Genomic DNA, 24,973 nt, shown 5'->3' with positions numbered 1-24,973 from the left:
ATGAGGATAGAGGATTGTGTCCCGGGGGGGGTGCACGAAGACCAGACAGGGATGCCCGCTGTCCCCATTACTGTTCGCGCTGGCAATTGAACCACTGGCCATAGCGCTGAGAGACTCCAGGAAATGGAGAGGGGTGGTTAGAGGGGGAGAGGAACACCGAGTGTCACTCTACGCGGATGACCTACTGCTGTATGTGGCGGATCCAGTGGGGGGGATGACAGAGGTCATGCAGATATTGAGGGAGTTTGGAGATTTCTCGGGATATAGGCTTAACATGGGGAAGAGTGATCTTTACGTGATACACCCTGGGGACCAGAGTAGAGGGATAGATGGCCTACCGCTAAGGAGAGTGGAAAGAAACTTCCGATACCTGGGGATTCAGATAGCCAGGAGCTGGGGAACCCTACACAGACTCAATCTGACACGACTGGTGGAACAAATGGAAGAGGATTTCAAAAGGTGGGACATGCAGCCGCTGTCACTGGCGGGCAGAGTGCAGGCGATTAAGATGATGGTCCTCCCGAGGTTCCTATTTGTGTTCCAATGTCTCCCTATATTGATCACTAAGACCTTTTTAAAAAAAATAGATAGGAGCATCATGAGCTTCGTGTGGGCAGGGAAGGCCCGAGGGTAAGGAGGGGGTTCCTACAACGTAGCAGAGACAGAGGGGGACTGGCGTTTCCGAATTTGGGCGACTACTACTGGGCCACCAATGTGGCGATGATCCGTAAATGGATGATAGCGGGAGAGGGGGCGGCGTGGAAAAGGCTGGAGATGGTGTCCTGCAAAGGAACGAGCTTAAAAGCGCTGGTGACGGTGCCACTACAGCTCTCCCCGAAAAAGTTTACCACAAACCCAGTGGTGGCGGCAACATTAAGTATCTGGGGGCAATGGAGGCGACAGAGGGGTGTGCTGGGAGCCTCGGTGTGGTCCCCGATCAGGAACAACCATAGGTTTGCCCCAGGGAGGCTGGACGGAGGGTTCCAGAGCTGGCACCGGGCTGGAATCAGGAGAGTGGGAGACTTATTTAAAGATGGGACTTTTGCGAGTTTGGGAGCGCTAGAGGTGCCCCGGGGAAATATCTTTAGGTATATGCAGGTGAGAGCATTCACAAGACAACTGGTGAGGGAATTTCCTGCTCCCGACACAGGGGATCCAGGACAGGGTGCTTTCGGGGGTGTGGGTCGGGGAGGGCAAAGTGTCAGAGATATACCGGGAGATGAGAGAAGAGGGGGAGGAGCTGGTAGAAGAACGGTAGCATTGTGGATAGCACAATTGCTTCACAGCTCCAGGGTCCCAGGTTCAATTCCCGGCTTGGGTCACTGTCTGTGCGGAGTCTGCACATTCTCCCCGTGTGTGCGTGGGTTTCCTCCGGGTGCTCCGGTTTCCTCCCACAGTCCAAAGATGTGCAGGTTAGGTGGATTGGCCATACTAAATTGCCCTTAGTGTCCAAAAATTGCCCTTAGTGTTGGGTGGGGTTACTGGGTTACGGGGATAGGGTGGAGGTGTGGACCTTGGGTAGGGTGCTCTTTCCAAGAGCCAGTGCAGACTCGATGGGCCGAATGGCCTCCTTCTGCACTGTAAATACTGTGAAAACTGAAAGGAAAATGGGAAGAGGAGCTCGGGGAGGAGATTGAGGAGGGTTTGTGGGCTGATGCCCTAAGTAGGGTAAATTCCTCCTCCTCGTGTGCCAGGCTTAGCCTGGTCCAATTTAAGGTGCTACATAGAGCACACATAACGGGAGCAAGGTTGAGCAGGTTCTTCGGAGTGGAGGACAAATGCGGGAGGTGCGGGGGATGCCCGGCGAACCACACACATATGTTTTGGTTGTGTCCGGCACTGGAGGGGTATTGAAGGGGAGTGACGGGAGTGATCTCGAAGGTGGTGAAGGTCCGGGTCAAGCCAAGCTGGGGGTTAGCTATATTTGGGGTAGCGGATGAGCCGGGAGTGCAGGAGGCGAAAGAGGCCGATATTGTGGCCTTTGCGTCCCTAGTAGCCCGGCGAAGGATTTTACTCATGTGGAAGGAAGCGAAACCCCCCCGGCGTGGAGGCCTGGATAAACGATATGGCGGGGTTCATAAAACTAGAGCGGATGAAGTTTGCACTGAGAGGATCGGCTCAAGGGTTCACCAGGCGGTGGCAACCGTTCCTCGACTATCTAGCGGAACGTTAGGGGGACGATACATAGCCAGCAGCAGCAGCCTGGGGGTGTGGGGGGGGGGTAAATTGTTTGTGTTCTAGATGGGGAGAGGGGGTGGGGGGAGCATTACTTTGTGTTATTTGGTTAGTTTACTATATTATTTAAACAATGTTATATATCAGTTATCATGTTACCGTTTTTGTTGATTTGTAAGGGGAAAAATTGTGTTTGAAAACTTTAATAAAATATATATATTTTTTAAAAATAGAGCTGCCAATGTGAAGTACCAAAGGGTGAAGGTAACATTAGGACATTGGAGAACGGTTGCCAATGCCAAGGTGAAAAAGCAAGACACTGCAAATGGTGGAAATCTGAAATGAAAAAAAAAACAGAAAATACTGGAAATACGCAACAGGTCAGGCAGCATCTGTGAAGCTGCTGCAGGGTAGCACAAGTGGATAGCACTGTGGTTTCACAGCGCCAGGGTCCCAGGTTCGATTCCCCGCTGGGTCACTTGTCTGTGTGGAGTCTGCACATTCTCCCCGTGTCTGCGTGGGTTTCCTCCAGGTGCTCCGGTTTCCTGCCACAGTCCAAAGACGTGCAGGTTAGGTGGATTGGCCATGCTAAAATTGTCCTTAGTGTCCAAGAAGGTTAGGAGGGGTTACGGGGATGGGGTGGAAGTGGGGGCTTAAGTGGGTCGGTGAAGACTCGATGGGCCGAATGGCCTCCTTCTGCACTGTATGTTCTATAAGATGGAATTTAACCCTGAAAAGGGGTGAGGTGATGCATTTTGGGAGGACTAACAAGACAAGGGAATACACAATGAACGGTATGACCAGGGGAAGGACAGAGGATCAGAGGGGCCTTTGGGTTCACGTCCATAGATTCCGGAAGACACTAGGGCAGGTAGATAAGGTGGTTAAGAAGACAGATGGGATACTTGCCTTTATTAGCCGAGGCATAGAATATAAGAGCAGGGAGGTTATGATGGAGCTGTATAAATTGCTGGTTAGGCCACAGGTGGAACAGTGTGTGGAGTTCGACTCGCCTGACTGTAGGACGTGTTTACACTGCAGAGGGTGCAGAGGAGATTGACCAGGACGTTGCCTGGACTGGAGCGTTTCAACTATCAAGAGAGATTAGATCGGCTGGGGTTGATTTCCTTAGAGGCGAAAAGGCTAAGGGGAGAGCCCGATTGAGGTGTTTAAAATTAGGAGGGACATAGATGGGAAGGAACTTTTCCCCTTAGCGGGGGTCAACAACGAGGGGGGCATCAATTTAAGCTAAGAGGCAGGAGATTTGGAAGGGATGTGGGGAAAACATTTTTACCCAGGGGGTGGTTAGAATCTGGAACTCACTGCCTTAAAGGGCGGTAGAGGCAGGAACCCTCACCACATTTAAGAAGTATTTAGATGGGCACTTGAAATGCCACAGCAGACAAGGATACGGGCCAAGTACAGGAAAATGGAATTAGAATAGTTAGGTGCTCGATGGCCGGTGCAGCCACGATGGGCTGAAAGGCCTGTTTCTATGCTGCAAAAACTCTCCGACTCCAAGAGAAAACAATGAAAAGTTATTTGATGAAAGGACACAGACCCGAGAGGTCCATCGCTTTCTCTCCACAGACCCGCAAGGATGCAAAATAATTTAATTCAGGCAGATAACGCTCAGTTTGTTGAGCAGAAAAATATTTCTTTCGGAAAGCTAGGATTCATAAGAGTGAAAACCAAAAGTCGAGCTTGTGAACTTCCAGATTTGGAGATTGGGTAAAGGCATATCTGAATTGCAGAAAATTAAACTTGGATCTTTGCAGCAATTTAAAATTGGATCTTTGGAGGGGCAGCACGGTAGCATTGTGGATAGCACAATTGCTTCACAGCTCCAGGATCCCAGGTTCGATTCCGGCTTGGGTCACTGTCTGTGCGGAGTCTGCACATCCTCCCCGTGTGCGCGTGGGTTTCCTCCGGGTGCTCCGGTTTCCTCCCACAGTCCAAAGATGTGCAGGTTAGGTGGATTGGCCATGATAAATTGCCCTTAGTGTCGGGTGGAGGTGTTGACCTTGGGTAGGGTGCTCTTTCCAAGAGCCAGTGCAGACTCGATGGGCCGAATGGCCTCCTTCTGCACTGTAAATTCTCTGATAATCTTATGATTTGCAGAATCTCGATACAAACCAGGGGTCAGAATATTGAAAGCTGGTTCCTGAATTCCAAATGTTTTAAGATATGAGAAGGAACAGATATGGTAGATAGAGTTTTCACTGGCTGAGGAATCTCGGGCTGGGGAGGGGGCATAGTTTAAAAATTAGAGCCAGAATAGTAGAAGTTCAGAATTCTCTTCTACAAATAATAAGATGCAAGATCAATTGTTAATTTTACACCCAAGATCGATAGATTTCTGCTTACCAAAGGTATTAAGAGACATGGGATAAAGGGGCTATACGGAGTAAGGTCACAGATCAGCCACGATCTCACTGAATGATGAATCAGAGTCAAGAGGCGGAGATCTGGGTCCTACGTTCTTACAAGTCCCCTGTTTGCAAACTGAACTTGTAGATAAGCCAGTTGGACCAGTATCTTACTCCAGAGTTACTGAAAGATGATTTTGGACTTACTAAAAGATGATTTTTGACTGGGACATATTTAACGTAAAGTACATTTAAATTTGTCGTATTACTTGTCCTTGTACAGAAAGGTAAGCTACAGCTTTAAGCAATGTTTTTAAAAATTCATTCTTGGGATACAAGCATCACAAGCAAGTTTGCAAGGCCACCATCCGATTACAATTCCTATAATAATAATCTTTATTATTGTCACAAGGAGGCTGACATTAACACTGCAATGACGTTACTGTGAAAACCCCCCAGTCGCCACATTCCGGCGCCTGCTCGGGTACACGGAATGTCCAAATGACCTAACAGGCATGCATTTCGGGACTTGTGGGCCGAGTCGCCCGAGATGGTGGTCACTGGGCTGTCGTCTGGTGCCACTGCAATCTGCTTAAATAAGTGGCAGAGCGAAGTTGGATAGGGACTTTCAAGGCAGGTCAGCAGCCTGTGTGTTTCTAGGGGTAGAGGTCAGGGATTTGGAAGATGCTGTCAAAAAAAAAAGCCTTGGTCATACTTAGATATATCCTTGATCTACAATGGAGTGAAGGGTTACTGGGGGGGGGGTGAGCAGGAGATAAGTGGCATTAAGGCCACAGTCAAATTGGCCATGATCTAATTGAATGGCAGAGCAGATTCACTGAGCTGAATGGTCTACACTTACTCATGTCCTTATGTTCTAATGAAAGCAGATGTATCAAGTGGCAAAAGACACTCTAACCGAGTCTATTCTCAGCATGTTGCTGCACCAGTCTCTGTTTATGCAGGTTAGGCAACAAACAGGACACATAAAGCAGCACATCCCGAGCCTCCCTCATTGACTAACGGAGAGTGCAGCTCTAACAAGGGGGGGGGGAACTAACGCTCCAGTATCCCCCACTGCAAGAGGAAGTGTGGCCCTGAAGGAAATCAAATTGCTACTTAAATCCGCAACATTGCAGCTGGAGAAACCGAGCAGCCAACAAAGGGCTTTTAACACAATATGTGCATACGTGCAGCAAATAAGGAAGAGCAGAGACTGACTGACCCATGGTGGAGTGGGGAAGATGCTGCCGGGCCCGCCTGTCACTCAGCTCGGCACCAGGACACCCCTCTGCTTCCGGGACGGCGGGCGTCACAATGGTCGGGGGGGGGGCGGGGCGACTGATGTCACGCTCGGCGCGCGAGAGACCGGGAACCTCGACGTCACAGCCGGCGCATGAAAGGGCGGGGCGATTGAGGGTGGGGGCGGGGCTGGAGTGGGGGCGCGCGGATAGGGAGTGAGCGCGCAGAGGGGGCAGAGCGATGGGCGTGGCAGTTGGCGCGTGGAGGGGGAGGGGAGATGGGCGCGTGGACGGGGTCCCGGCAGTTGCGCAGAGCGAGGGGCGTGGCAGTTGGCGCGCCGAGGGGACGGGGCCGCGTGGGCGCGGAGGGGGCAGGGCGATGGGGGTTGGCAGTTGTTGCGTGGAGGGGTAGACCGATGGGCGGGGCTGTGGGCGCGCGGAATGGGCGTGGCAGTTGGCGCGCCGAGGGGGCGGGGTGGTAGGCGGGGCTGCCCACGCCGAGGGGGCGGGGTGATAGGCGTGGCTGCCCCGCGCAGAGCGAGGGGGCGGGGTTTACTCCTCTCTCGAGACCAGTCCTTCGCCCGACTCGGGAGGTGTAAATAGCAACTCAATTACCCGCTGCGTACAACCGGGCCTCCCAATTGCCTTTCACCGACCTACCAAGCGACTCCTACTCTCTCCGCCTCCTTTTCTCCTCTCTTATTATTTATCTCTTATTCTTATTAGATAAGTTTTAAAAAAATATATGACAAGGCCGCCTGCCAGTCGGGCAGCCCACTTTTGCGCACGCGCGCGCCCCGCCCGCCCTTACCCGACGCAATTGCGTGTGCGCCATCCGCGCAGGCGCAGAGGCGTCAAGGGCGCTCAGCCGCTTTTGGTCCGCGCAGGCGCGGTGGCAGCAGCTGGAGGGGAGGTTACCTGGGGCCAGGTGTCAGTGAATGAGCGCTGCTCATTGTCTCTGGGTTGCCAACCCTCCAGGCTTGCCCTGTGGACTCTGGTGCACATTGATCTAGCAATGCAGCATGAACGATGCTCTTTGTTGTGCATGGTTTGTTGGCCAGACAAATATTGGAGGTGGGAGAGAAGGCTGAGTGGGTGTGCAGCAAACCATGCAGGAAACTTTCAGGAGTATGTCTTGTTTTTTATAAAACATTTTATTGAGGTATTTGTGGTTTTGTAACAATAACGGAAGAAACAGTGTCCATACAAATATAAACATAGTGCAAAGGCTGTCTTCCTCCCTCACGGGTCCCATCTTTCTGACACATAATCTAAACTAACACCCCCCCACCCTCTCTGCTGACAATTTTCTCTAAAGAAGTCGTCGAACGGCTGCCACCTCCGGACGTTCAGGAGTATGTCCAACTGGAGTTGGCAGATCTAAAAAGGAGTCAGAAACATTGCTGTGAGTCATAGAGCTTCTAGACCACAGAAAGAGGCCCTTCAGCCCATCGTGTCTGCACCTGCCATCAAACATTCTAATCCCATTTTCCAGTACTTGACCCGTAGCCTTGCATGCTATTGGCTTCATCTAAATGCTTCTTAAATACTGTGAGGGTTCCTGCCTCTTCCTTTCCCTTTCAGGTAGTGAATTCCAGATTCCCACCATCCTCTGGGTGAAAAGGTTTTTCCTCAAATTCCCTCTAAATCTCCTGACCTTAAACCCTATGCGCCCCTGTTATTTACCCAGATAACACAAAGACATTTAATACACTCAGACCAAATGCCTCTGATTCTGCTCCTGACTGACAGTTATTGACGTAGGAATTCTCGATCACAAAACATTAAGTTCTATCGATCATGTAAGTCACAACAATGGAATTGTTGGTGAACCCCACAGCAACAGATCTAGACATGACATGAGGAAATCCCGTTGGCGGGGAGTTTTGGGAACCAAATGTCTAATATCGCTTTCTAAGGTGTTTGGTATAAGTACATTGTGTCTCTGTGTTATCTGAGTCAAAACCAGGGGCAAAGGTTTGAGGCAGGAGGTTTACAGAGATGTGAGGAAAAACCTTTTCACCCAGAAGATGGTGGAATCTGGAACTCGCTGCCTGAAAGGGTGGTAGATACGGAAATCCTCACAACATTTAAGAAGCATTTAGATGAAGCCAGAGCATACAAAGCTACACCCAGCGCAAGTCATCTCAAATGACTCGTACTGATCCCAAAATGTTATTTTATAAAAGTCTAATTTGCAATTGAATGTCCTTCCAAATTCTCCCTATTTCATTGTGTGACTATTTGCTCACATGTATTATTTCCACAGATTAGTTTTGAATTGACCCTTTTCAAAGCCAAGCTACATCTTCTGGTTCAGTTTTGGACAAGATCAAATTGCTTGTCTACGTTATCTCATCCCTTTAGAATCCTAAAAATTGCTATCATATCACCTCTCAACCTTTTAACTGTGAGCATGTCCAATTTTACATAACTCAATCCTTTCGACCCCACTATATTTGTTCAATATTCACCTTTTAACACATCCCATTACCTGATTTGCTTTAATAATAATCTTTATTCATGTTACATTAATAGGGCAACAAACTTACTATGAACGTCCCCTAATCGCCACACTCCGGCGTCTGTTCGGTTAGAATGAGGGAGAATTCAGAATGTCCAATTCACCCAACAAGCACGACTTTCGGGACTTGTGGGAGGAAACCGGAGCAACCGGAGGAAATCCACGCAGACACGGGGAGAACGTGCAGACTCCGCACAGGCAGCGATCCAAGCCGGAATTGAACTCTGGTCCCTGATGCTGCGAAGCAACAGTGCTAAACACTGCTACTGTGCTCACTGCTGCCGAGTTACTATGAACGAGATTACTTTCCTCTTTCCAAAGTAGTCTCCACTTTGCACGAACTTCCCGGATAAAGCTATGTTGATTACTGTTTACGGGGCATTACCGATGATCCTCAAATCAAATACCTCATTCTAGCTGAGGTCTTCAGTTGCTTAACTACGATTGTTACATGTGTATACTAATTGAATATTTTAGCTATGGTAAGTTTGGATGCACTGTCTGTGGTGGTATGTATTAGGGGTCATGTGGGACTGTGAAGCCGAGATGCTATTGGCTGACAGATCCCGGGTCCTGGTTGGATGCCGACTCCTGGCTCCGCCCTGAAGGCGGAGTATAAGAACCAGAGCTTCTCCCCGCAGCTTCATTCTATTGCTGAGCTGCTGGGGACAAGCATCGCTTAATAAAGCCTGGATCGACTTCATCACTTCTCGTCTCTCGTAAGTCATTGTGCGCTACAATTTATTAAGCGATGCTTGTCCCCAGCAGCTCAGCAACCACCCTTTGTGTGAAGAGGGAGGTGCTTCCTGACATCACACCAAAACAGCCTCACTCTATTTCCTCTTTGTTCTCAGCTCCCTCTTCCTTCAGTTACCAATGCCTAAGAGGTTGGTGACCATGACTTCCATTATGTTGGTCCATGATTATTATACTTGGCTTGTTACTAGTAGTTTGCTGTTTCCTTCTGCAGTATGGCTTATGAGGAAGCATTCCTGCTCTTACCCCTGAGTATTGTGTAGCCATCTGGGATGACCATGTCCCGATTACAAAATGGACACCCGCAAAGAATGCAGGGATAATTGGACAATGCTAAGAAACAAGCAGGTGCAAGCTCTGTCTGTTGATTAGAACCTTAAACTCTCATCCAGGACTGAAACTACCCAACAATCTACATACTAATGAGCCATCTCCGGAGACAAAAGGGAAACATTTAGATACACAATGTTAAGGCAGACTCCCCGGCGCCAGAAGAAGCTAAGACAAAGCAGACTGACAGTCACCAGGACACGACCAGCGATCAGGGAACCACCCCTCTATTGGAGGAAAATCGATACAGATGATTGGGAAAGACCCAATTATTTGAGGCCAAGTTCAAGGCCCGCCCAAAAGCGCACAAAGCTCTTTTTAGTATAAAAGGTGTCCCCCAAGGGAGAACGCCCTCCTTTGGCTTTGGCTCTCACCGACGAGAGAGACCTGCCTAGCAGCTGCATCAGACTAAGTAAGTTCCAAGTCAACACACGCTACGAGATAGACGCTCCTAGTTGCTACCCTGTAAACAGCTCAACCCAGCAGCCTCAGAACCGAGCAATGGCCATTGTTCCTCTGACTGAGTGGGCGCCCGAAGCTAAGTATAGGCTTTAGTAATAGTGGTAGTTTAGTTTGTAGAGTTTATGCATGAGTAGATTTGACTGTGTGTAAATAAATGAGCATTGCTTTTGAACTTACTAACTGGTGTATCGAGTCATTGATCAGTATTCGGGTCTGAAACTTGTGGCGGTGCCGAAAGATACCTGGCGACTCTTGAGCAACCGTGATTAAACAGAACCAAATTAAGAGCCAACCAAAAGTTAGCAACATTTACTGGCGACTCTGGTGGGACTCGATTTAGAAGTGGCCTAACCACTCCGAGAGAACCCAAAATTTGAATTGAGAATCCAATTGGGAACAGAAAGAAAAACCACAAATGTCAAAACAGTACTGATCAAACCTCTGAGTGTGTTAATGCATGCGTACTAACAGGGATATATGGTAAACCTGAGCGATTTTGTTGCGTAAAACTGTCGGGAGTTTTGTAGGCCGGAAATTAGCGTAAGCCGTACCCGTGTTTACATCACCGCTTTATCACCCCCTGTTCCAAATTCGGTAGAGATCCTAGTAGAGAGAATGGTAATGAAGGCAATGGAACGCCTTATGAACCCCCAGGAATTCGAGGTCGCAGCGACCAGTAGAGTAGGACAGTGTCCCGTTTGGGAAGACGAGATCAGGAAAAATCTCAAAGGGAAAGGATGGCCCCTTTGGAGTGAATTCTGTGATAATGAGGAAACAGAACCTGGGAGTATAGGACATACTTGGTGGGAGAACCTGTCAGAGATCCATAGGAAGAGCTTAGGAGAAGCTCGCAAGCCGTTGGCAATCGCGTCCTGTTTGGCACAATTGCGAGGCACAGAGGAGGGTGTTAGGACGCTCCGTAGAGAGATAGAGGAGAGAGACAGAAGTAGTGAGGTTGATGTGAGTGAGGTAGAGAAAAAGAATCGAGATCTGAAAGAACAGTTAGCAGCAAGGGACATAGAGGTGGATGATGCCAAGTGGGCACATCAGTCTTGTCTCGCGCATTTGAACAGTTTTCAGACGCAATATGATAAGGCCTACCAGGACACGCAACGTGCGGCCTTGGTAAGACAAGAAACAGAACAGCACATTGAGAAATTGCAGAAACAGTGCAATGATTTAAAAGCAGCCCTCCATACTTCCACAACGGAACAAACGCAGAGCTCAGTAGACCATGCAAAGTGCCGGAAGCAAATTACAGAATTGCAATCTCTGCTGTCCGTGCAAAATGGATTTCAGAGTACGTTCTGACCCCAATTAGATCAAGAAAACGGGCCCTGATTGGCAGGAATTGAACAAGACTGCCCATAGATACGTACATGGGATATGTACGCAGCAAAAACCCCAGAAAAGGAAAGCGCCCCAACCCCCAACCGAACAGGCAGAACACACCCCCATGAATCCTGTAACCACACACCGCAGGGCCGCAGGAGAAGGAGAAGCAGATTTCCTTTATACAACCCCGTTAACCGTGACCCAATTACGGGACGCGTGTGGAAAAATTACACCGTTCCTTCCCACTTCAGACCCCCACCAATTTTTCGAGAAAGTCAGACAACAGGCTAGCATGTACGGCCTGGACAAAAAGGAGCAAGTGAAGCTCACAGTTTTAAGCCTCGACCCTTCAGTCGTAGCAGCCCTTCCCGACCCACAGAATGTAGGAAGAGGCACACTCCAAGAGATGCACACAGCGATCCTTGATGCGATCGACTTTAACAGAGGAGACCCCGTAGAAGGCCTAAATAAGTGTAGGCAAAAGAAGACAGAGCACCCCACAGCGTTTGCTGGACGTTTGTGGATTCACTTTACCGCAGTTTATGGAGAGTTAGCCCGTGCCCATTTGACCCCAGATAATATGGCCAAATGGACCCGAATTCTAGTCTCCCACGCCACAGAAGCAGGACGAAAAGCTTGCGCAAATTATGACCCCTCAGATGAGACCCACAATGAAAAATGGGTTTTGAAGAGATTGTCCCGCGTCAACCCTATCACCATCCTCACAGAACACACCCCGACACAGCTATTGTTAGACGGCCGACTCAAAGGTGGCACAGTCAGCCAAATCTGCGCAGCCCATTGGACCCTTCTTTTACAGGGACGGGACATCACGGTAAAGAACCAAAACCCACACATTCCTTGCCGATAATTTGCAGTATGCAGGCACCGCTCACAAATGTGAGATCATCACCACAAAACACCCATTTATTCCCAAAACACCCCCCAGGAAAAAAGATAGTACATCCCAGAGACCCCAGCCCACAGACACGTGCGCACCCCTGAAGATTTATGTGGATGGCTCCTCCACAGTGTTAAACGGAAAGAGAATTACCGGTTGCGGTATATATGTAAAGGACGCGCAGGGACGCGCCCTAGATGAAATTTCCTTGAAGTTGCCAGGACACTTAGGCTCGCAGGCAGCAGAGCTGGCAGCGATTGCATGTATTGTAGACCACCCAGACTCGTTCCCAACCCCAGCAGACATTTATTCAGACAGCTTGTATGTCTGCAATAGTTTGACAGAGTTCCTACCACTCTGGGAAACAAGAGGATTTGTTTCCGCAGACGGTAAACCCCTACCCTCAGCCCCATTACTCCGCCATATCTTAGAGACAGCGAAGGATAGGAAATACGGAATAATTAAGGTTCGCAGTCATCACCGTTCTTCCCCCCCTGGTAACATTAAAGCAGACCCCCTAGCGAAGGCAGGCTCCAGGCATGGTTATTTTTGGAACCCCCCCGAAAGAACCCCAGTACACGCAGTTCAGGTCTCACAGACCAACATTCAGGATTTAGCGAAGGCCCAGAAAGAGGACGAGAAACTCAGGGAAGTTTTAAAGGGAACCTTCCCAGCCCCGTACGACAAGTTTAAAAATGCAATCACCACACACGATGGTGTGATTTTAAAGGATCGCATTTATATAGTTCCCAGCCAGGACAGGAACCAGATCATTTGTCAGTTCCATGACAATCATGGACACCAAGAAATGGAACCCACCCTAGCCCACCTCAGACTGCTTTGCTGGTGGCCTGATTCAAAAATTGACGTCACACACTACGTAGAGAATTGTTTAATCTGTGCCCAGAACAATCCGGACAGATATGCGAAAAAGCTCAACTTAGCCATACCCGCCACGTTAATGGACCCTGGACAAATCTCCAGATAGATTATATTGGACCACTACCCCCATGCAGAAATGGTTACAAGTATGTGTTGGTGGTCATAGACACCTTCACAAAATGGGTGGAAGTATTTCCATCAAGAACTAATACGGCCAAGACAACGGCTAAAATATTAACACACCACATCTTTACAAGATGGGGCCTCCCACGCAGTAAAGAGTCTGATCAAGGCTCCCATTTCACCGGACGTGTAATGAAAAACGTCCTCACGATTTTCGGCATTAGACAAAAGTTCCATATTGCATACCACACCCAGTCAAGTGGTATTGTAGAACGAATGAATAGGACATTGAAAGCCACCCTCAGGAAAATGGTACAGCAGAATAACAGCACCTGGGATTCAGTGCTCCCATTTGCTCTGATGTTTTTAAGAAACACAGTATCTACATCCACAGGATACACCCCCCACACCCTCATGACCGGACGCCCCATGAAAGGCACTGAGTATTTACTTGGACTGGATTTGGCCAGCCCCGCAGTTACAGTCCTCACGCATGAAAATGCGGTTACACAACTAGTACAGAACATAAAGGCAGCCCAACTCGCCGCAGCAGTGAGACTTGGAACCAGGAAGAAACAGAGCAAGGCCTGTTTCGACAAAACAGTACACGCCACTGAGGTTACAGTAGGGCAACAAGTTATGCTTTCCCTTTACAACCCCAGTTCATTCCTCTCCCCAAAATTTTCCGGACCGTACTCCATTTCGGACAAAGTCAGCCCCTCAGTATACAAAATAACCTCTCCCAATGGTAAGTCTGCGTGGTTTCATATAAACCAGCTCAAGGCTTACAGCTCGCAGAATAACCACACACACCACATCCTGCTCGCAGCAGCAGACAATCACGCCCCGCCCACAGATAACGTATTCCTACCCTCCACCAACCATTCCAGCCCGCCCTCAGACACGACTTCAACTCCGCCCCCAGAGGCACGACTCCGCCTCTCCCTCAACCAGGAGCGACAGTGATCGCGATCAAGATGACGACAGCCACAGCACACCACGTTACGACTACACCCCTGCACCAGGCCCCACCCCCAGCGAATCTGAGCATGATTCTACCGACCCATTTGAGATCACTTATATCAAAGCCCCTGACCCACACCAACCGCCCGACGATTACAGATTGAAGCATAGTAGCTCCAACCTCGACACATGATTCTGGCACCGAGACAATTTGTTCAGGCTCATCCGGAATGATGAGATGGGCCCCAATTCGCCCCAAGCAGCTTTAGCACGGTTACTACAGACAAGAGTTTGGCAGCCGGGAGAAGATGATGACTTAGAGCCTGACTCCCACCAAATGAACCCCTTTGCGACCCTGTTCGCTATTGAGCAGTGAGGTGTCCAGATGATGCAGAAAAAGGAACCGATGGAGAGATACGGTGTCGTTTCTGATGGAACCTGCACCATGTTTGTGGAATGTTTGTTCGTTAGTGTTATCGTAAAGAGTTGTGTGTAAACTCGGAAAGTTTTTCACGGCCCCACCTCACCACTCCTTTAACGCCCCCCGGCTGTTACTAGAACAAGTTTGTCCCAGACAATAGTTCAGAGGAACTAGTTTGTCACCAGAACCTTGTTAAAGGTACAAGTTTGTCCCAGACAATAGTTCAAAGGAACTAGGTTGTCGACAGAACACGACTCATAGTTGCTCTCCTAATTCGAGAGGCAGCCCCCCACGATGACCACATTCTTACCCGTGCTTGCCGGTTGCTCAGGCAGTGGAGAAATGGCATTGGTCCCCGCCCTGCCTGAGGACGCCCCTCTGGTCAGCTACGCTCGGGTAGAGCACATATGGCATTGATCACCGTCTTACCCAGGGATTCCACCCATTTCTTACCCGCCGCGGCCCATACTCACCCCATTTTGGCTCATTACGTTCGAAATTCTTTTGTTTGGTTTTGGCAATCCTTAGGTTGCTTCCCTATCCTATTTACATCCTGAAACACTGGGATGGTAAATCACACAGGCTGCGGGACGGCTCGCAGTACCGCAGTATTTTTCTTAGATGTCGAGTCCAAATATTTGGTTTTTAAAAAAATGAGGGAGTCACAGATGGTGACCAATTATAAAGGGAAATTGGCAGTAAAGGACAGACAGACAGACATACGAGATCTTAAGCAAGATAATAACAGAAATTATGCTTGTGTTCACAGAACTCCAGAAACCCAGGAACCCCAGAGGAAGACAAAGAAGACGTCCGACAAAGATGAAGACAGCCTTCGGGTTCGCATGGATCTTAGCGGGATCCCTTCAGTTGCATGCGGACGCTACCCCCCTGACCCCTACCACACAAACCGTAAATGACACTCACCCCTGTAATACACGGAACCCCGAGATAACTAGCCGCGCGACAGCTAGCAATACCCCGACCTGGTGTGATAAGTTTATCACCTGGTACTCACTCTCATATGTAGTCGAAGCACTCTTAGTGCTGGCGATACTTTGCAGTGTCGTGCAAACGTTTAGAGTCAGGAAATGGCGAAACAGAGCATATCGCTCTCGCACCCCGGTATACAGGTTTAGGTCCCCCATTTTCGGATTTCACCAGACCCCCGAACCCATTGGGACGGATCAAGGAGCATCCATTTTGTTTAATGTATTCTATGGACTAAAGAGATGTAAACCTCTGTGTCTGACTGCCAGGCCAGAGAAATTTGTGTGCTCCTATTTTGTACAGTTTAAGATGTAGAGATTATTTTTGGATTGTTTGTATTTTTGGATTGATTAAATGAGGATAGTTTATTGAGAATAGTTCCAGTTTTTTTATTTTTCTGTAATGCATGTATTAATGTCATAGCGCCCCGTAGAGTTTTATTATAATGTATGTATTTAAAATGGTTTAGGTAAAATTGTGTTGCATAGGACAGGACAGTGTAGAGCCTAAGTATGAGTGCCCCGGTGATCAGAGGATGAAGACGCCATAGTAATGTGATCCTTCACGCTTCGCGTTGAGGATCACAAGGAGGGAATGTAGCCATCTGGGATGGCCACGTCCCGACTACAAAATGGACACGCAAAGAATGCAGGAAAAATTGGACAATGCTAAGAAACAAGCAGGTGCAAGCTCTGTCTGTTGATTAGAACCTTAAACTCTCAGACAGGACAGAAACTACCCAACAATCTACGTACTAATGAGCCATCTCCGGGGACAAAAGGGAAACATTTAGATACACAATGTTAAGGCAGACTCCCCGGCGCCAGAAGAAGCTAAGACAAAGCAGACTGACAGTCACCAGGACACGCCCAGTGATCAGAGAACCACCCCTCTATTGGAGGAAAATCGATACAGATGATTGGGAAAGACCCAATTAGTTGAGGCCAAGTTCAAGGCCCGCCCAAAAGCGCGCGAAGCCCTTTTTAGTATAAAAAGTATCCCCCAAGGGGGAATGCCTTCCTTTGGTTTGGGCTCTCACCGAAGAGAGAGACCTGCCTAGCAGCTGCACCAGACCAAGTAAGTTCCAAGTCAACGCACGCTACGAGATAGACGCTCCTAGTTGCTACCCTGTAAACAGCTCAACCCAGCAGCCTCAGAACCGAGCAATGGCATTATTCCTCTGACTGAGTGGGCGCCCGAAGCTAAGTATAGGCTTTAGTAATAGTGGTAGTTTAGTTTGTAGAGTTTATGCATGAGTAGATTTGACTGTGTGTAAATAAATGAGCATTGCTTTTGAACTTACTAACTGGTGTATCGAGTCATTGATCAGTATTCGGTTCTGAACCTTGTGGCGGTGTCGAAAGATACCTGGCGACTCTTGAACAAACGTGATTAAGCAGAGCGAAATTAAGAGCCAACCAAAAGTTAGCAACAATTGGAAGGGGTACAGGCTGATAACCTGTTAGGCTGCATGAACATAGAACATACAGTGCAGAAGGCGGCCATTCGGCCCATCAAGTCTGCACCAACTCACTTAAGCCCTCACTTCCACCCTGTCCCCCTAATCCAATAACCCTTTGATGCACGATCAATGACCACTAAAGCGAGGTTGTAGTCCAACTGAAGGCTTTAATAAGCTAGATGTTTCCCCCAGCAGCTCAGGTACAGAATGAAGGCTGCCGGGGCGGCACGGGCTCTTATACCCTGCCTAGCAGGGCGGAGCTACCATACAGCTTGACCAATAGGAAGCATACAATATCTACCAATGGTGTTCCAGCATTACCAGGTACCGTAATACCTCTACACAGATTACCACATTCACCCCCTGTTAAAAAAGAGTCCAGCGGGGGTGGTGGCCTGATACTACAACATGGTAACGTGGTAGAATTATAATTATGGAGGTACCGTAATACCTCCGTACAGCGTTTTGTAATTATTTACAATTCTATTAACTATTAACTATTTATGATTCATAATTAGGTATACACTTCGTCTGCGGGGTGCGTCGGTGGGTGGGGGGGCCTAGAAGGGGCCGGCGGGAGGACCGATCCTCCTGTAAAATGCACTGGTGGAAGGGAGGGTGGGACTGGTGGCTGGGGTGTGCGGAGGCTCCAGCGGGCGCCAGGTCTCGTAGGGAGACCGTATCTTGTTGGCTGTCGGGGTACGCCATGTAGGCATACTGGAGGTTAGTGTGCAGAAGATGGACCCTCTCAACCAACGGGTCCGACTTGTGCGCCCGCACGTGTTTTCGGAGCAGGATGGGTCCAGGAGCTGCCAGCCAGGTCGGGAGCGAGGTCCCAGAGGAGGACTTCCTGGGGAAGACAAGGAAACGTTCGTGAAGTGGCTGGTTGGTTGTGGTACAAAGCAATGACCGGACGGAGTGGAGGGCATCTGGGAGGACTTCCTGTCAGCGTGAGACTGGGAGAGTTTTGGACCGTAGGGCCAGGAGGACGGTCTTCCAGACCGTTCCCTTCTCCCTCTCTACCTGTCCGTTACCCCAGGCATTGTAACTGGTCATCCTGCTCGAGGCGATGCCCTTGCTGAGCAGGAATTGACGCAGTTCGTCGCTCATAAAGGAGGACCCCCTTTCACTATGTATGTTAGCGGGGAACCCGAACAGTGCAAAGATGCTATGGAGGGCCTTGATGACGGTGGTTGCGGTCATGTCGGGGCAGGGGATGGCGAATGGGAACCGGGAGTACTCGTCAATCACGTTCAGGAAGTACGTGTTGCGGTTGGTGGAGGGGAGGGGGCCTTTGAAGACCATGCTGAGGCGTTCAAAGGGACGGGAAGCCTTTATCAGGTGCGCTTTCTCTGGCCGGTAGAAGTGCAGTTTGCACTCCACGCAGATTTGGCAGTCCCTGGTGGCTGTCCTGACCTCGATGGAGTAGGGCAGGTTGCGGGTCTTGATAAAGTGGAAAAAGCGGGTGACCCCCGTGTGGCAGAGGTCATCGTCGAGGGCTCGGAGGCGGTCCACTTGTGCGGTGGCACATGTGCCGCGGGACAGGGCATCAGGAGGCTTGTTTAGCTTCCCGGGACGATACAAGATCTCGTAGTTATACAGTGAATGTTAGAACCCTCAAGACTATTGAAAGTCAGAGAGATCTAGGAGTACAGGTCCACAGGTCACTGAAAGGGGCAACACAGGTGGAGAAGGTAGTCAAGAAGGCATACGGCATGCTTGCCTTCATTGGCCGGGGCATTGAGTATAAGAATTGGCAAGTCATGTTGCAGCTGTATAGAACCTTAGTTAGGCCACACTTGGAGTATAATGTTTAATTCTGGTCGCCACACTACCAGAAAGATGTGGAGGCTTTAGAGAGGGTGCAGAAGAGATTTACCAGAATGTTGCCTGGTATGGAGGGCATTAGCTATGAGGAGCGGTTGAATAAACTCGGTTTGTTCTCACTGGAACGACGGAGGTTGATGGGGCGACCTGATAGAGGTATACAAAATTATGAGGGGCATAGACAGAGTGGATAGTCAGAGGCTTTTCCCCAGGGTAGAGGGGTCAATTACTAGGGGGCATAGGTTTAAGGTGAGAGGGGCAAGGTTTAGAGTAGATGTACGAGGCAAGTTTTTTACACAGAGGGTAGTGGGTGCCTAGAACTCGCTACCGGAGGAGGTGGTGGAAGCAGGGACGATAGTGACATTTAAGGGGCATCTTGACAAATACATGAATAGGATGGGAATAGAGGGACACGGACCCAGGAACTGTAGAAGATTGTAGTTTAGTCGGGCAGCATGGTCGGCACGGGCTTGGAGGGCCGAAGGGCCTGTTCCTGTGCTGTACATTTCTTTGTTCTTTGTTCTTTGTTCTAGTTGTAGGTGGAGAGTTCGATCCTCCACCGCAAGATCTTATCGTTTTTTATCTTGCCCCGCTGTGCATTATCGAACATGAACGCAACCGACTGTTGGCCAGTGAGGAGAGTGAATCTCTTGCCGGCCAGATAATGCCTCCAATGTCGCACAGCTTCTACTATGGCCTGGGCCTCCTTTTCGACTAAGGAGTGGTGCTTTTCAGAAGCATGGAGGGTACGTGAGAAGAAGGCCACGGGTCTGCCCGCTTGGTTGAGGGTGGCCGTCAGAGCTACGTCAGATCCGTCGCTCTCGACCTGGAAGGGGAGGGACTCGTCGATGGCAAGTATCGTGGCCTTTGCAATGTCCGTTTTGATGCGGCTGAAGGCCTGGCGGGCCTCTATCGACAGGGGAAAAGCTGTGGATTGGATCAGTGGACGGGCCTTGTCCGCATAGTTGGGGACACACTGGGCGTAGTAGCTGAAAAACCCTAGGCAGCGCTTCAGGGAGGGGGAACTCCATAAGGGAGCGCATGCGCTCAGGGTCGGGGCCTAAAACTCCATTTCGCACTACGTAGCCGAGGATGGCAAGGCGGTCGGTGCAAAACACGCATTTGTCCTTGTTGTATGTAAGGTTAAGGATCTTTGCGGTCTGGAGGAATTTTCGGAGGTTGGTGTCGTGGTCCTGCTGGTCGTGGCCGCAGATGGTGACATTATCGAGATACGGGAATGTTGCCCGTAAACCGTACCGGTCAACCATTCGGTCCATCTCTCGCTTAAGAAGTGATAGAGCTGCCCATCTGCCTCGAAGGCAGTGTATTTGCGGTCACTAGTGCGGAAACGGAGCTGGTGGTAGGCGGACTTAAGATCCACCGTGGACAAGACCTTGTAATGTGCGATCCTGTTTACCAGGTCGGATATGCGGGGGAGAGGGTACGCATCCAGCTGCGTAAACCTGTTGATGGTCTGACTGTAGTCGATGACCATCCTATGCTTCTCCCTGGTCTTTACCACTACTACTTGAGCTCTCCAGGGACTGTTGCTAGCTTCAATGACTCCTTCCCTCAGTAGCCTTTGGACACCTGACCTAATAAAGATCCGGTCCTGGGCACTGTACCGTCTGCTCCTGGTGGCGACGGGTTTGCAATCCGGGGTGAGGTTCACAAACAGGGAAGGCGGATCGACCTTAAGGGTCGTGAGGCCGCAGACAGTGAGGGGGGTATAGGGTCGCCGAATTTGAAAATGAGATTTTGGAGATTACACTGGAGGTCTAAACCTAGGAGTGTGGCCGCGCAGAGGTGGGGAAGGACGCAGAGACGGAAATTTTTTAACTCCCTTCCCTGGACTGTGAGGTTTGCTACACAAAACCCCTTTATCTCCACTGAGTGGGAACCAGAGGCCAGGGAGATATTTTGATTAACGGGGTGGACGAGGAGAGAACAGCGCCTTACCGTATCGGGGTGTATGAAGCTCTCCGTGCTCCCAGAGTCGATTGAGCAGGACGTCTCGTGCCCGTTGATTAGTACTGTCGTTGTAGCAGTTGAGAGTGTTCGAGGCCGGGGCTGATCCAGGGTCACCGAGGCTAATCTCAGCAGTTGAGTGTTCTCTTCGGGCGGTGTGTGGTCAGCTGAGCTGGGGTCCTGGGAGTCCATCCAAGATGGCGGCTCCCATTGGTCGCACTTGGCTGGGGGGCACAAAATGGCGGTGCCCATCCATCAAACGTGGCGTCAGCGGGACAAGATGGCGGCGCCAGGGGGCCGCACGTGGCCCTGGAGTAGAAAGATGGCGGCGCCCGCTGGCCGCATGGGGACCGTGGAGAGGTTTGTAGTGGCGGTCCGCATGCGCCGCCGGAGATCGCGGTGACCGCACGGGCCTGGCATACCCCCACAAAATGGCCCTTTTTGCCGCATCCCTTGCAGTTGGATGCACGGGCCGGGCAACGTGGGGGTGCTTGGCCTGCCCGCAAAAGTAGCAGCGGGGCCCCCCGGGGTTGCCGGGCCACCTTGCAGCACAAGCTTGTGGGGGGATGTGGGTTGTCTCGGGGTCGGCTGCGGAGGGGTTCCATGCTGCCCAGGGGCTGCCGTGCAGTCGGGAACGTAAGCGTGGGCGTTTCTGGAGGCTACGTCCATGGAGCCGGCAAGGGCCCGTGCCTCCTTGAGGCCTAGGGTGTCTTTTTCCAGGAATCACTGGCAGATCTAGGACAGCATACCTGCCACGAAAGCGTCCCGGATCAAGAGTTCTGTGTGGTCGCTCGCCGAAACTTGTGGGCAGCTGCAGTTTCTCCCCAACACCAGGAGTTCATAGTCGAATTCTTCCAGCGATTCCCCAGGGATTTGTCGCCTCGTTGCTAGCAGATGTCGCCCGTAGACCTGGTTTACTGGGCGATTATAATGTCCTTTTAGCAGCTCTATTGCTGCATCGAAGTCTTCCGCGTCCTTGATGAGGGTGTAAATTTCCAGGCTCACCCTCGAGTGCAGGACTTGCATTTCCTGTTCTCCTGTGGGTGTGTTTTCGGCCGTTCCAAGATATCCTTTAAAACATGCCAGCCAGTGCTTGAAGATTGCCGCAGAGTTCGCCGCGTGGGGGCTGAGTTGCAGACACTCCGCTTGATTCGGAGCTCCATCCTTTTAAATCTAGCTTATTAAATTGATGCACGATCAATGACCACTAAAGCGAGGTTGTAGACCAACTGAAGGCTTTAATAAGCTAGATGTTTCCCCAGCAGCTCAGGTTCAGAATGAAGGCTGCTGGGGCGGCACGGGCTCTTATAACCCGCTTAGCTGGGCGGAGCTACCTTACAGCTTGGCCAATAGGAAGCATACAATATCTATCAATGGTGTTCCAGCATTACCAGGTACCGTAATACCTCTACACAGACTACCACACCCCTCCTCACCTTTTTGGACACAAAGGGCAATTTAGCATGGCGAATCCACCTGACCTGCACGTCTTTGGACTGTGGGAGGAAACCGGAGCACCCGGAGGAAACCCACACAGACGCGGGGAGAACGTGCAGACTCCGCACAGACCCAGTGGGGATTTGAACCTGGGACCCTGGCGCTGTGAAGCCACAGTGCTAACCACTATGCTACCGTGCTGCCCCAATGTATGCACCATCAAGTCCTGTAGAGGGACTTGAACGCAGAGCTCCAAGCCCGCAGGTAGAGATGCAACACATTGCATCACAAGACCTCAGCTCTGAGCTCCGTACCAGAGGAAATCTTTTCTCTCTATCTTCTCTGCCAATTAATTTAATTGTCTTAAAAACCTTAATTAGATCACCCCTTGATTTTCTACGCTCAAGGGAGTACATACTTAGTCTAGACACAGTAACATTTTGGATAATCTATTCTCTCTCGCTCTCTCTCTCACTCTCTCTCACTTGCTCTCACCCGCCCCCCAGCCCAACATATACTTTCTGTGATGTCCAGAACTGAATACAGAGTTGAAGATGGCCTCCAACCCATGCAGTTCCAACATTTGTACTCAAGTGCTCATTAGTTAAAGGCCAACATTACATTAACCTTTTTTTAATTTGCCCACTAATGTTTACTCAATATGAACAAAATATTTTTTTTAAATCCAGTTAAAATTAATAAAATGGAATGGAATCCATCATTAATGTGAGATTAATTAATCTCAAATAGTTGACAAATAATGGCACCGCTCTGAAAGAAGGAAGAGAAATAGTTGAATTACGTAGCATCTTTCACAACCACTAGATGTCTCAAAGTGTTTTAAACTCAATGAAGTACTCTTCAAAGTGTATTCACTGTTGTAATGCAGGATACACGACAACCAATTTGTGCGCAGCAAGCTCCCACACACAGCAGAGCATTAATTGCCAGATAATCATTTTGGGGACATTGATTTGAGAGAATTGGCAGGACAGCCGGGAGAGCTCTCCTGCCCTCGTTCAAAAAAAGCACCACGGGATCTTCGGTAGCCATCCGAATAGGGTGATGGGGGCCTCGGTTTACGGTTTCATACGGAACACAGCACCTCTGACAGTGGGGCACTCCCTAAGTGCTGGAGAAGACCGTCAGCCTTTTCGTATTTGTGCTCAAGCCCTGGAATGGGATTTGAACCCAAAATCTTCTGACTTGGGGCAAGGGTGCCCCCACCTGAGGCATAGCTGAAGTCAGGTCCACCGCACTGATGGAACATCACTAATCTAAAATAATGAAAGAAACAATTTATGAAATTCAGGAATATTTGAACATTAGAGGTTAAATGACTCCTTTGGTCACAGGTGCACTCTTCCAACCACCTGTTAAATTCACACACATACCCAAAATGGAGTCTGACTAGAGCCTTATACAGCCTCAGGAGAACATAAGAACTAGGAGCAGGAGTAGGCCATTTGGACCCTCGAGCCTGCTCTGCCATTCAATGAGATCATGGCTGATCTTTTTGTGGACTCAGCTCCACTTACCGCTCACTGTAACCCTCAATTCCTTTACTGTTCAAAAATATATCTACCTTTGCCTTAAAAACATTTAACAGGGTAGCCTCAACTGCTTCACTGGGCAGGGAATTCCATATAGTCACAACCCTTTGGGTGAAGAAGTTCCTCCTCAACTCATCCTAAATCTGCTCCCCCTTATTTTGAGGCTATGCCCCCTAGTTCTAGTTTCGCCCGCCAGTGGAAACAACCTCTCTGCTTCTATCCTATCTATTCCCTTTATAATTTTATATGTTTCTATCAGATTCCCCCCTCATTTTTCTAAATTCCAATGAGTATAATCCCAGTCTACTCAGTCTCTCCTCACAAACCAATCCTCTCAACTCCAGAATCAACCGAGTGAATCTCCTCTGCAGCCCCTCCAGCGCCAGTACATCCTTTCTCAAGAAAGGAGACCAAAACTGTACACAGTACTCCATGTGTGGCCTCACCAGCGCCCTACACAGCTGCAACATAACCTCCCTGCTTTTTAAAATCCATCCCTCTAGCAATGAAGGACAAAATTCCAATTGTCTTCTGAATGACCTGCTGCACCTGCAAACCAACTTTTTGCGATTCATGCACAAGGACACCGAGGTCCCTCTGCACAGCAGCATGCTGCAATTGTTCACTGTTTAAATAATAGTCCATTTTGCTGTTATTCTTACCAAAATAGATGACCTCACATTGACCAACATTGTCCTCCATCTGCCAGACCCTTGCCCACTCACTTAAACTATCTATATCCCTCTGCAGACTTTCAGCGTCCTCTGCACACTTGGCTCTACTACTCATCTTAGTGTCATCTGCGAACTTCGGCACATTATACTTGGTCCCCAACTCCAAATCGTTTATGTAAATTGTAAATAATTGCGGTCCCAAAAGTGATTCCTGAGGCACACCACTAGCCACTGATCGCCAACCAGAAAAACACCCATTTTCCCCCCACTTTGCTTTCTGTCAGCTCACCGATCATCCCTGCTCTTGTATTCTAGCCCTCTCAAAATGAATGCTAACATTGCATTTGCCTTCTTAACTGCCAACTGAACATGCATGTTAACCTTAAGAGAATCCTGAACTAGGACTCCTAAGTCCATTTGTGCTTCAGTTTTCCGAAGCCTTTCCCCATTTAGAAAATAGTCTATGTCTCTCTCTATTCTTCTTAGTGAAGTGCATAACCTTGCACTTTTCCACATTGTATTCCATCTGCCACTTCTTTACCCACTCTCCTAGCCTGTCCAAGTCCTTCTGCAGCCCCCC

The 24,973-nt window shown here is 49.5% G+C and overlaps 2 protein-coding genes across 3 annotated transcripts in view; one reads left to right on the top strand and one right to left on the bottom strand.

Moving 5' to 3' along the window:
- Positions 1-5,898, bottom strand: part of inip (ints3 and nabp interacting protein) — a 42,049-nt gene extending 36,151 nt beyond the window's left edge. For both annotated transcript variants that reach the window (XM_072517304.1, XM_072517305.1), the window contains exon 1: positions 5,770-5,898. Coding sequence is in view for 1 of the 2 variants with exons in the window: in XM_072517305.1 (XP_072373406.1) it covers positions 5,770-5,773 (4 nt within the window). In the remaining variant the exon portion in view is untranslated. The remainder of the gene's footprint in view (positions 1-5,769) is intronic.
- The window catches only part of LOC140429828 (uncharacterized protein KIAA1958), a 239,297-nt gene extending 222,532 nt beyond the window's left edge, over positions 1-16,765 (top strand). The window contains exon 3 of the mRNA XM_072517303.1: positions 15,252-16,765. Within this exon, the coding sequence (XP_072373404.1) occupies positions 15,252-15,787 (536 nt within the window). The 3' untranslated portion in view covers positions 15,788-16,765. The remainder of the gene's footprint in view (positions 1-15,251) is intronic.
- The last annotated feature ends 8,208 nt before the right edge of the window (positions 16,766-24,973 follow it).

Source organism: Scyliorhinus torazame, chromosome 9 (assembly GCF_047496885.1).
Source record: "Scyliorhinus torazame isolate Kashiwa2021f chromosome 9, sScyTor2.1, whole genome shotgun sequence".
Taxonomy (NCBI): Eukaryota; Metazoa; Chordata; class Chondrichthyes; order Carcharhiniformes; family Scyliorhinidae; genus Scyliorhinus; species Scyliorhinus torazame.
Note: the sequence above shows the minus strand (reverse complement) of the source record. Positions and strands in the feature narration are given on the sequence as shown.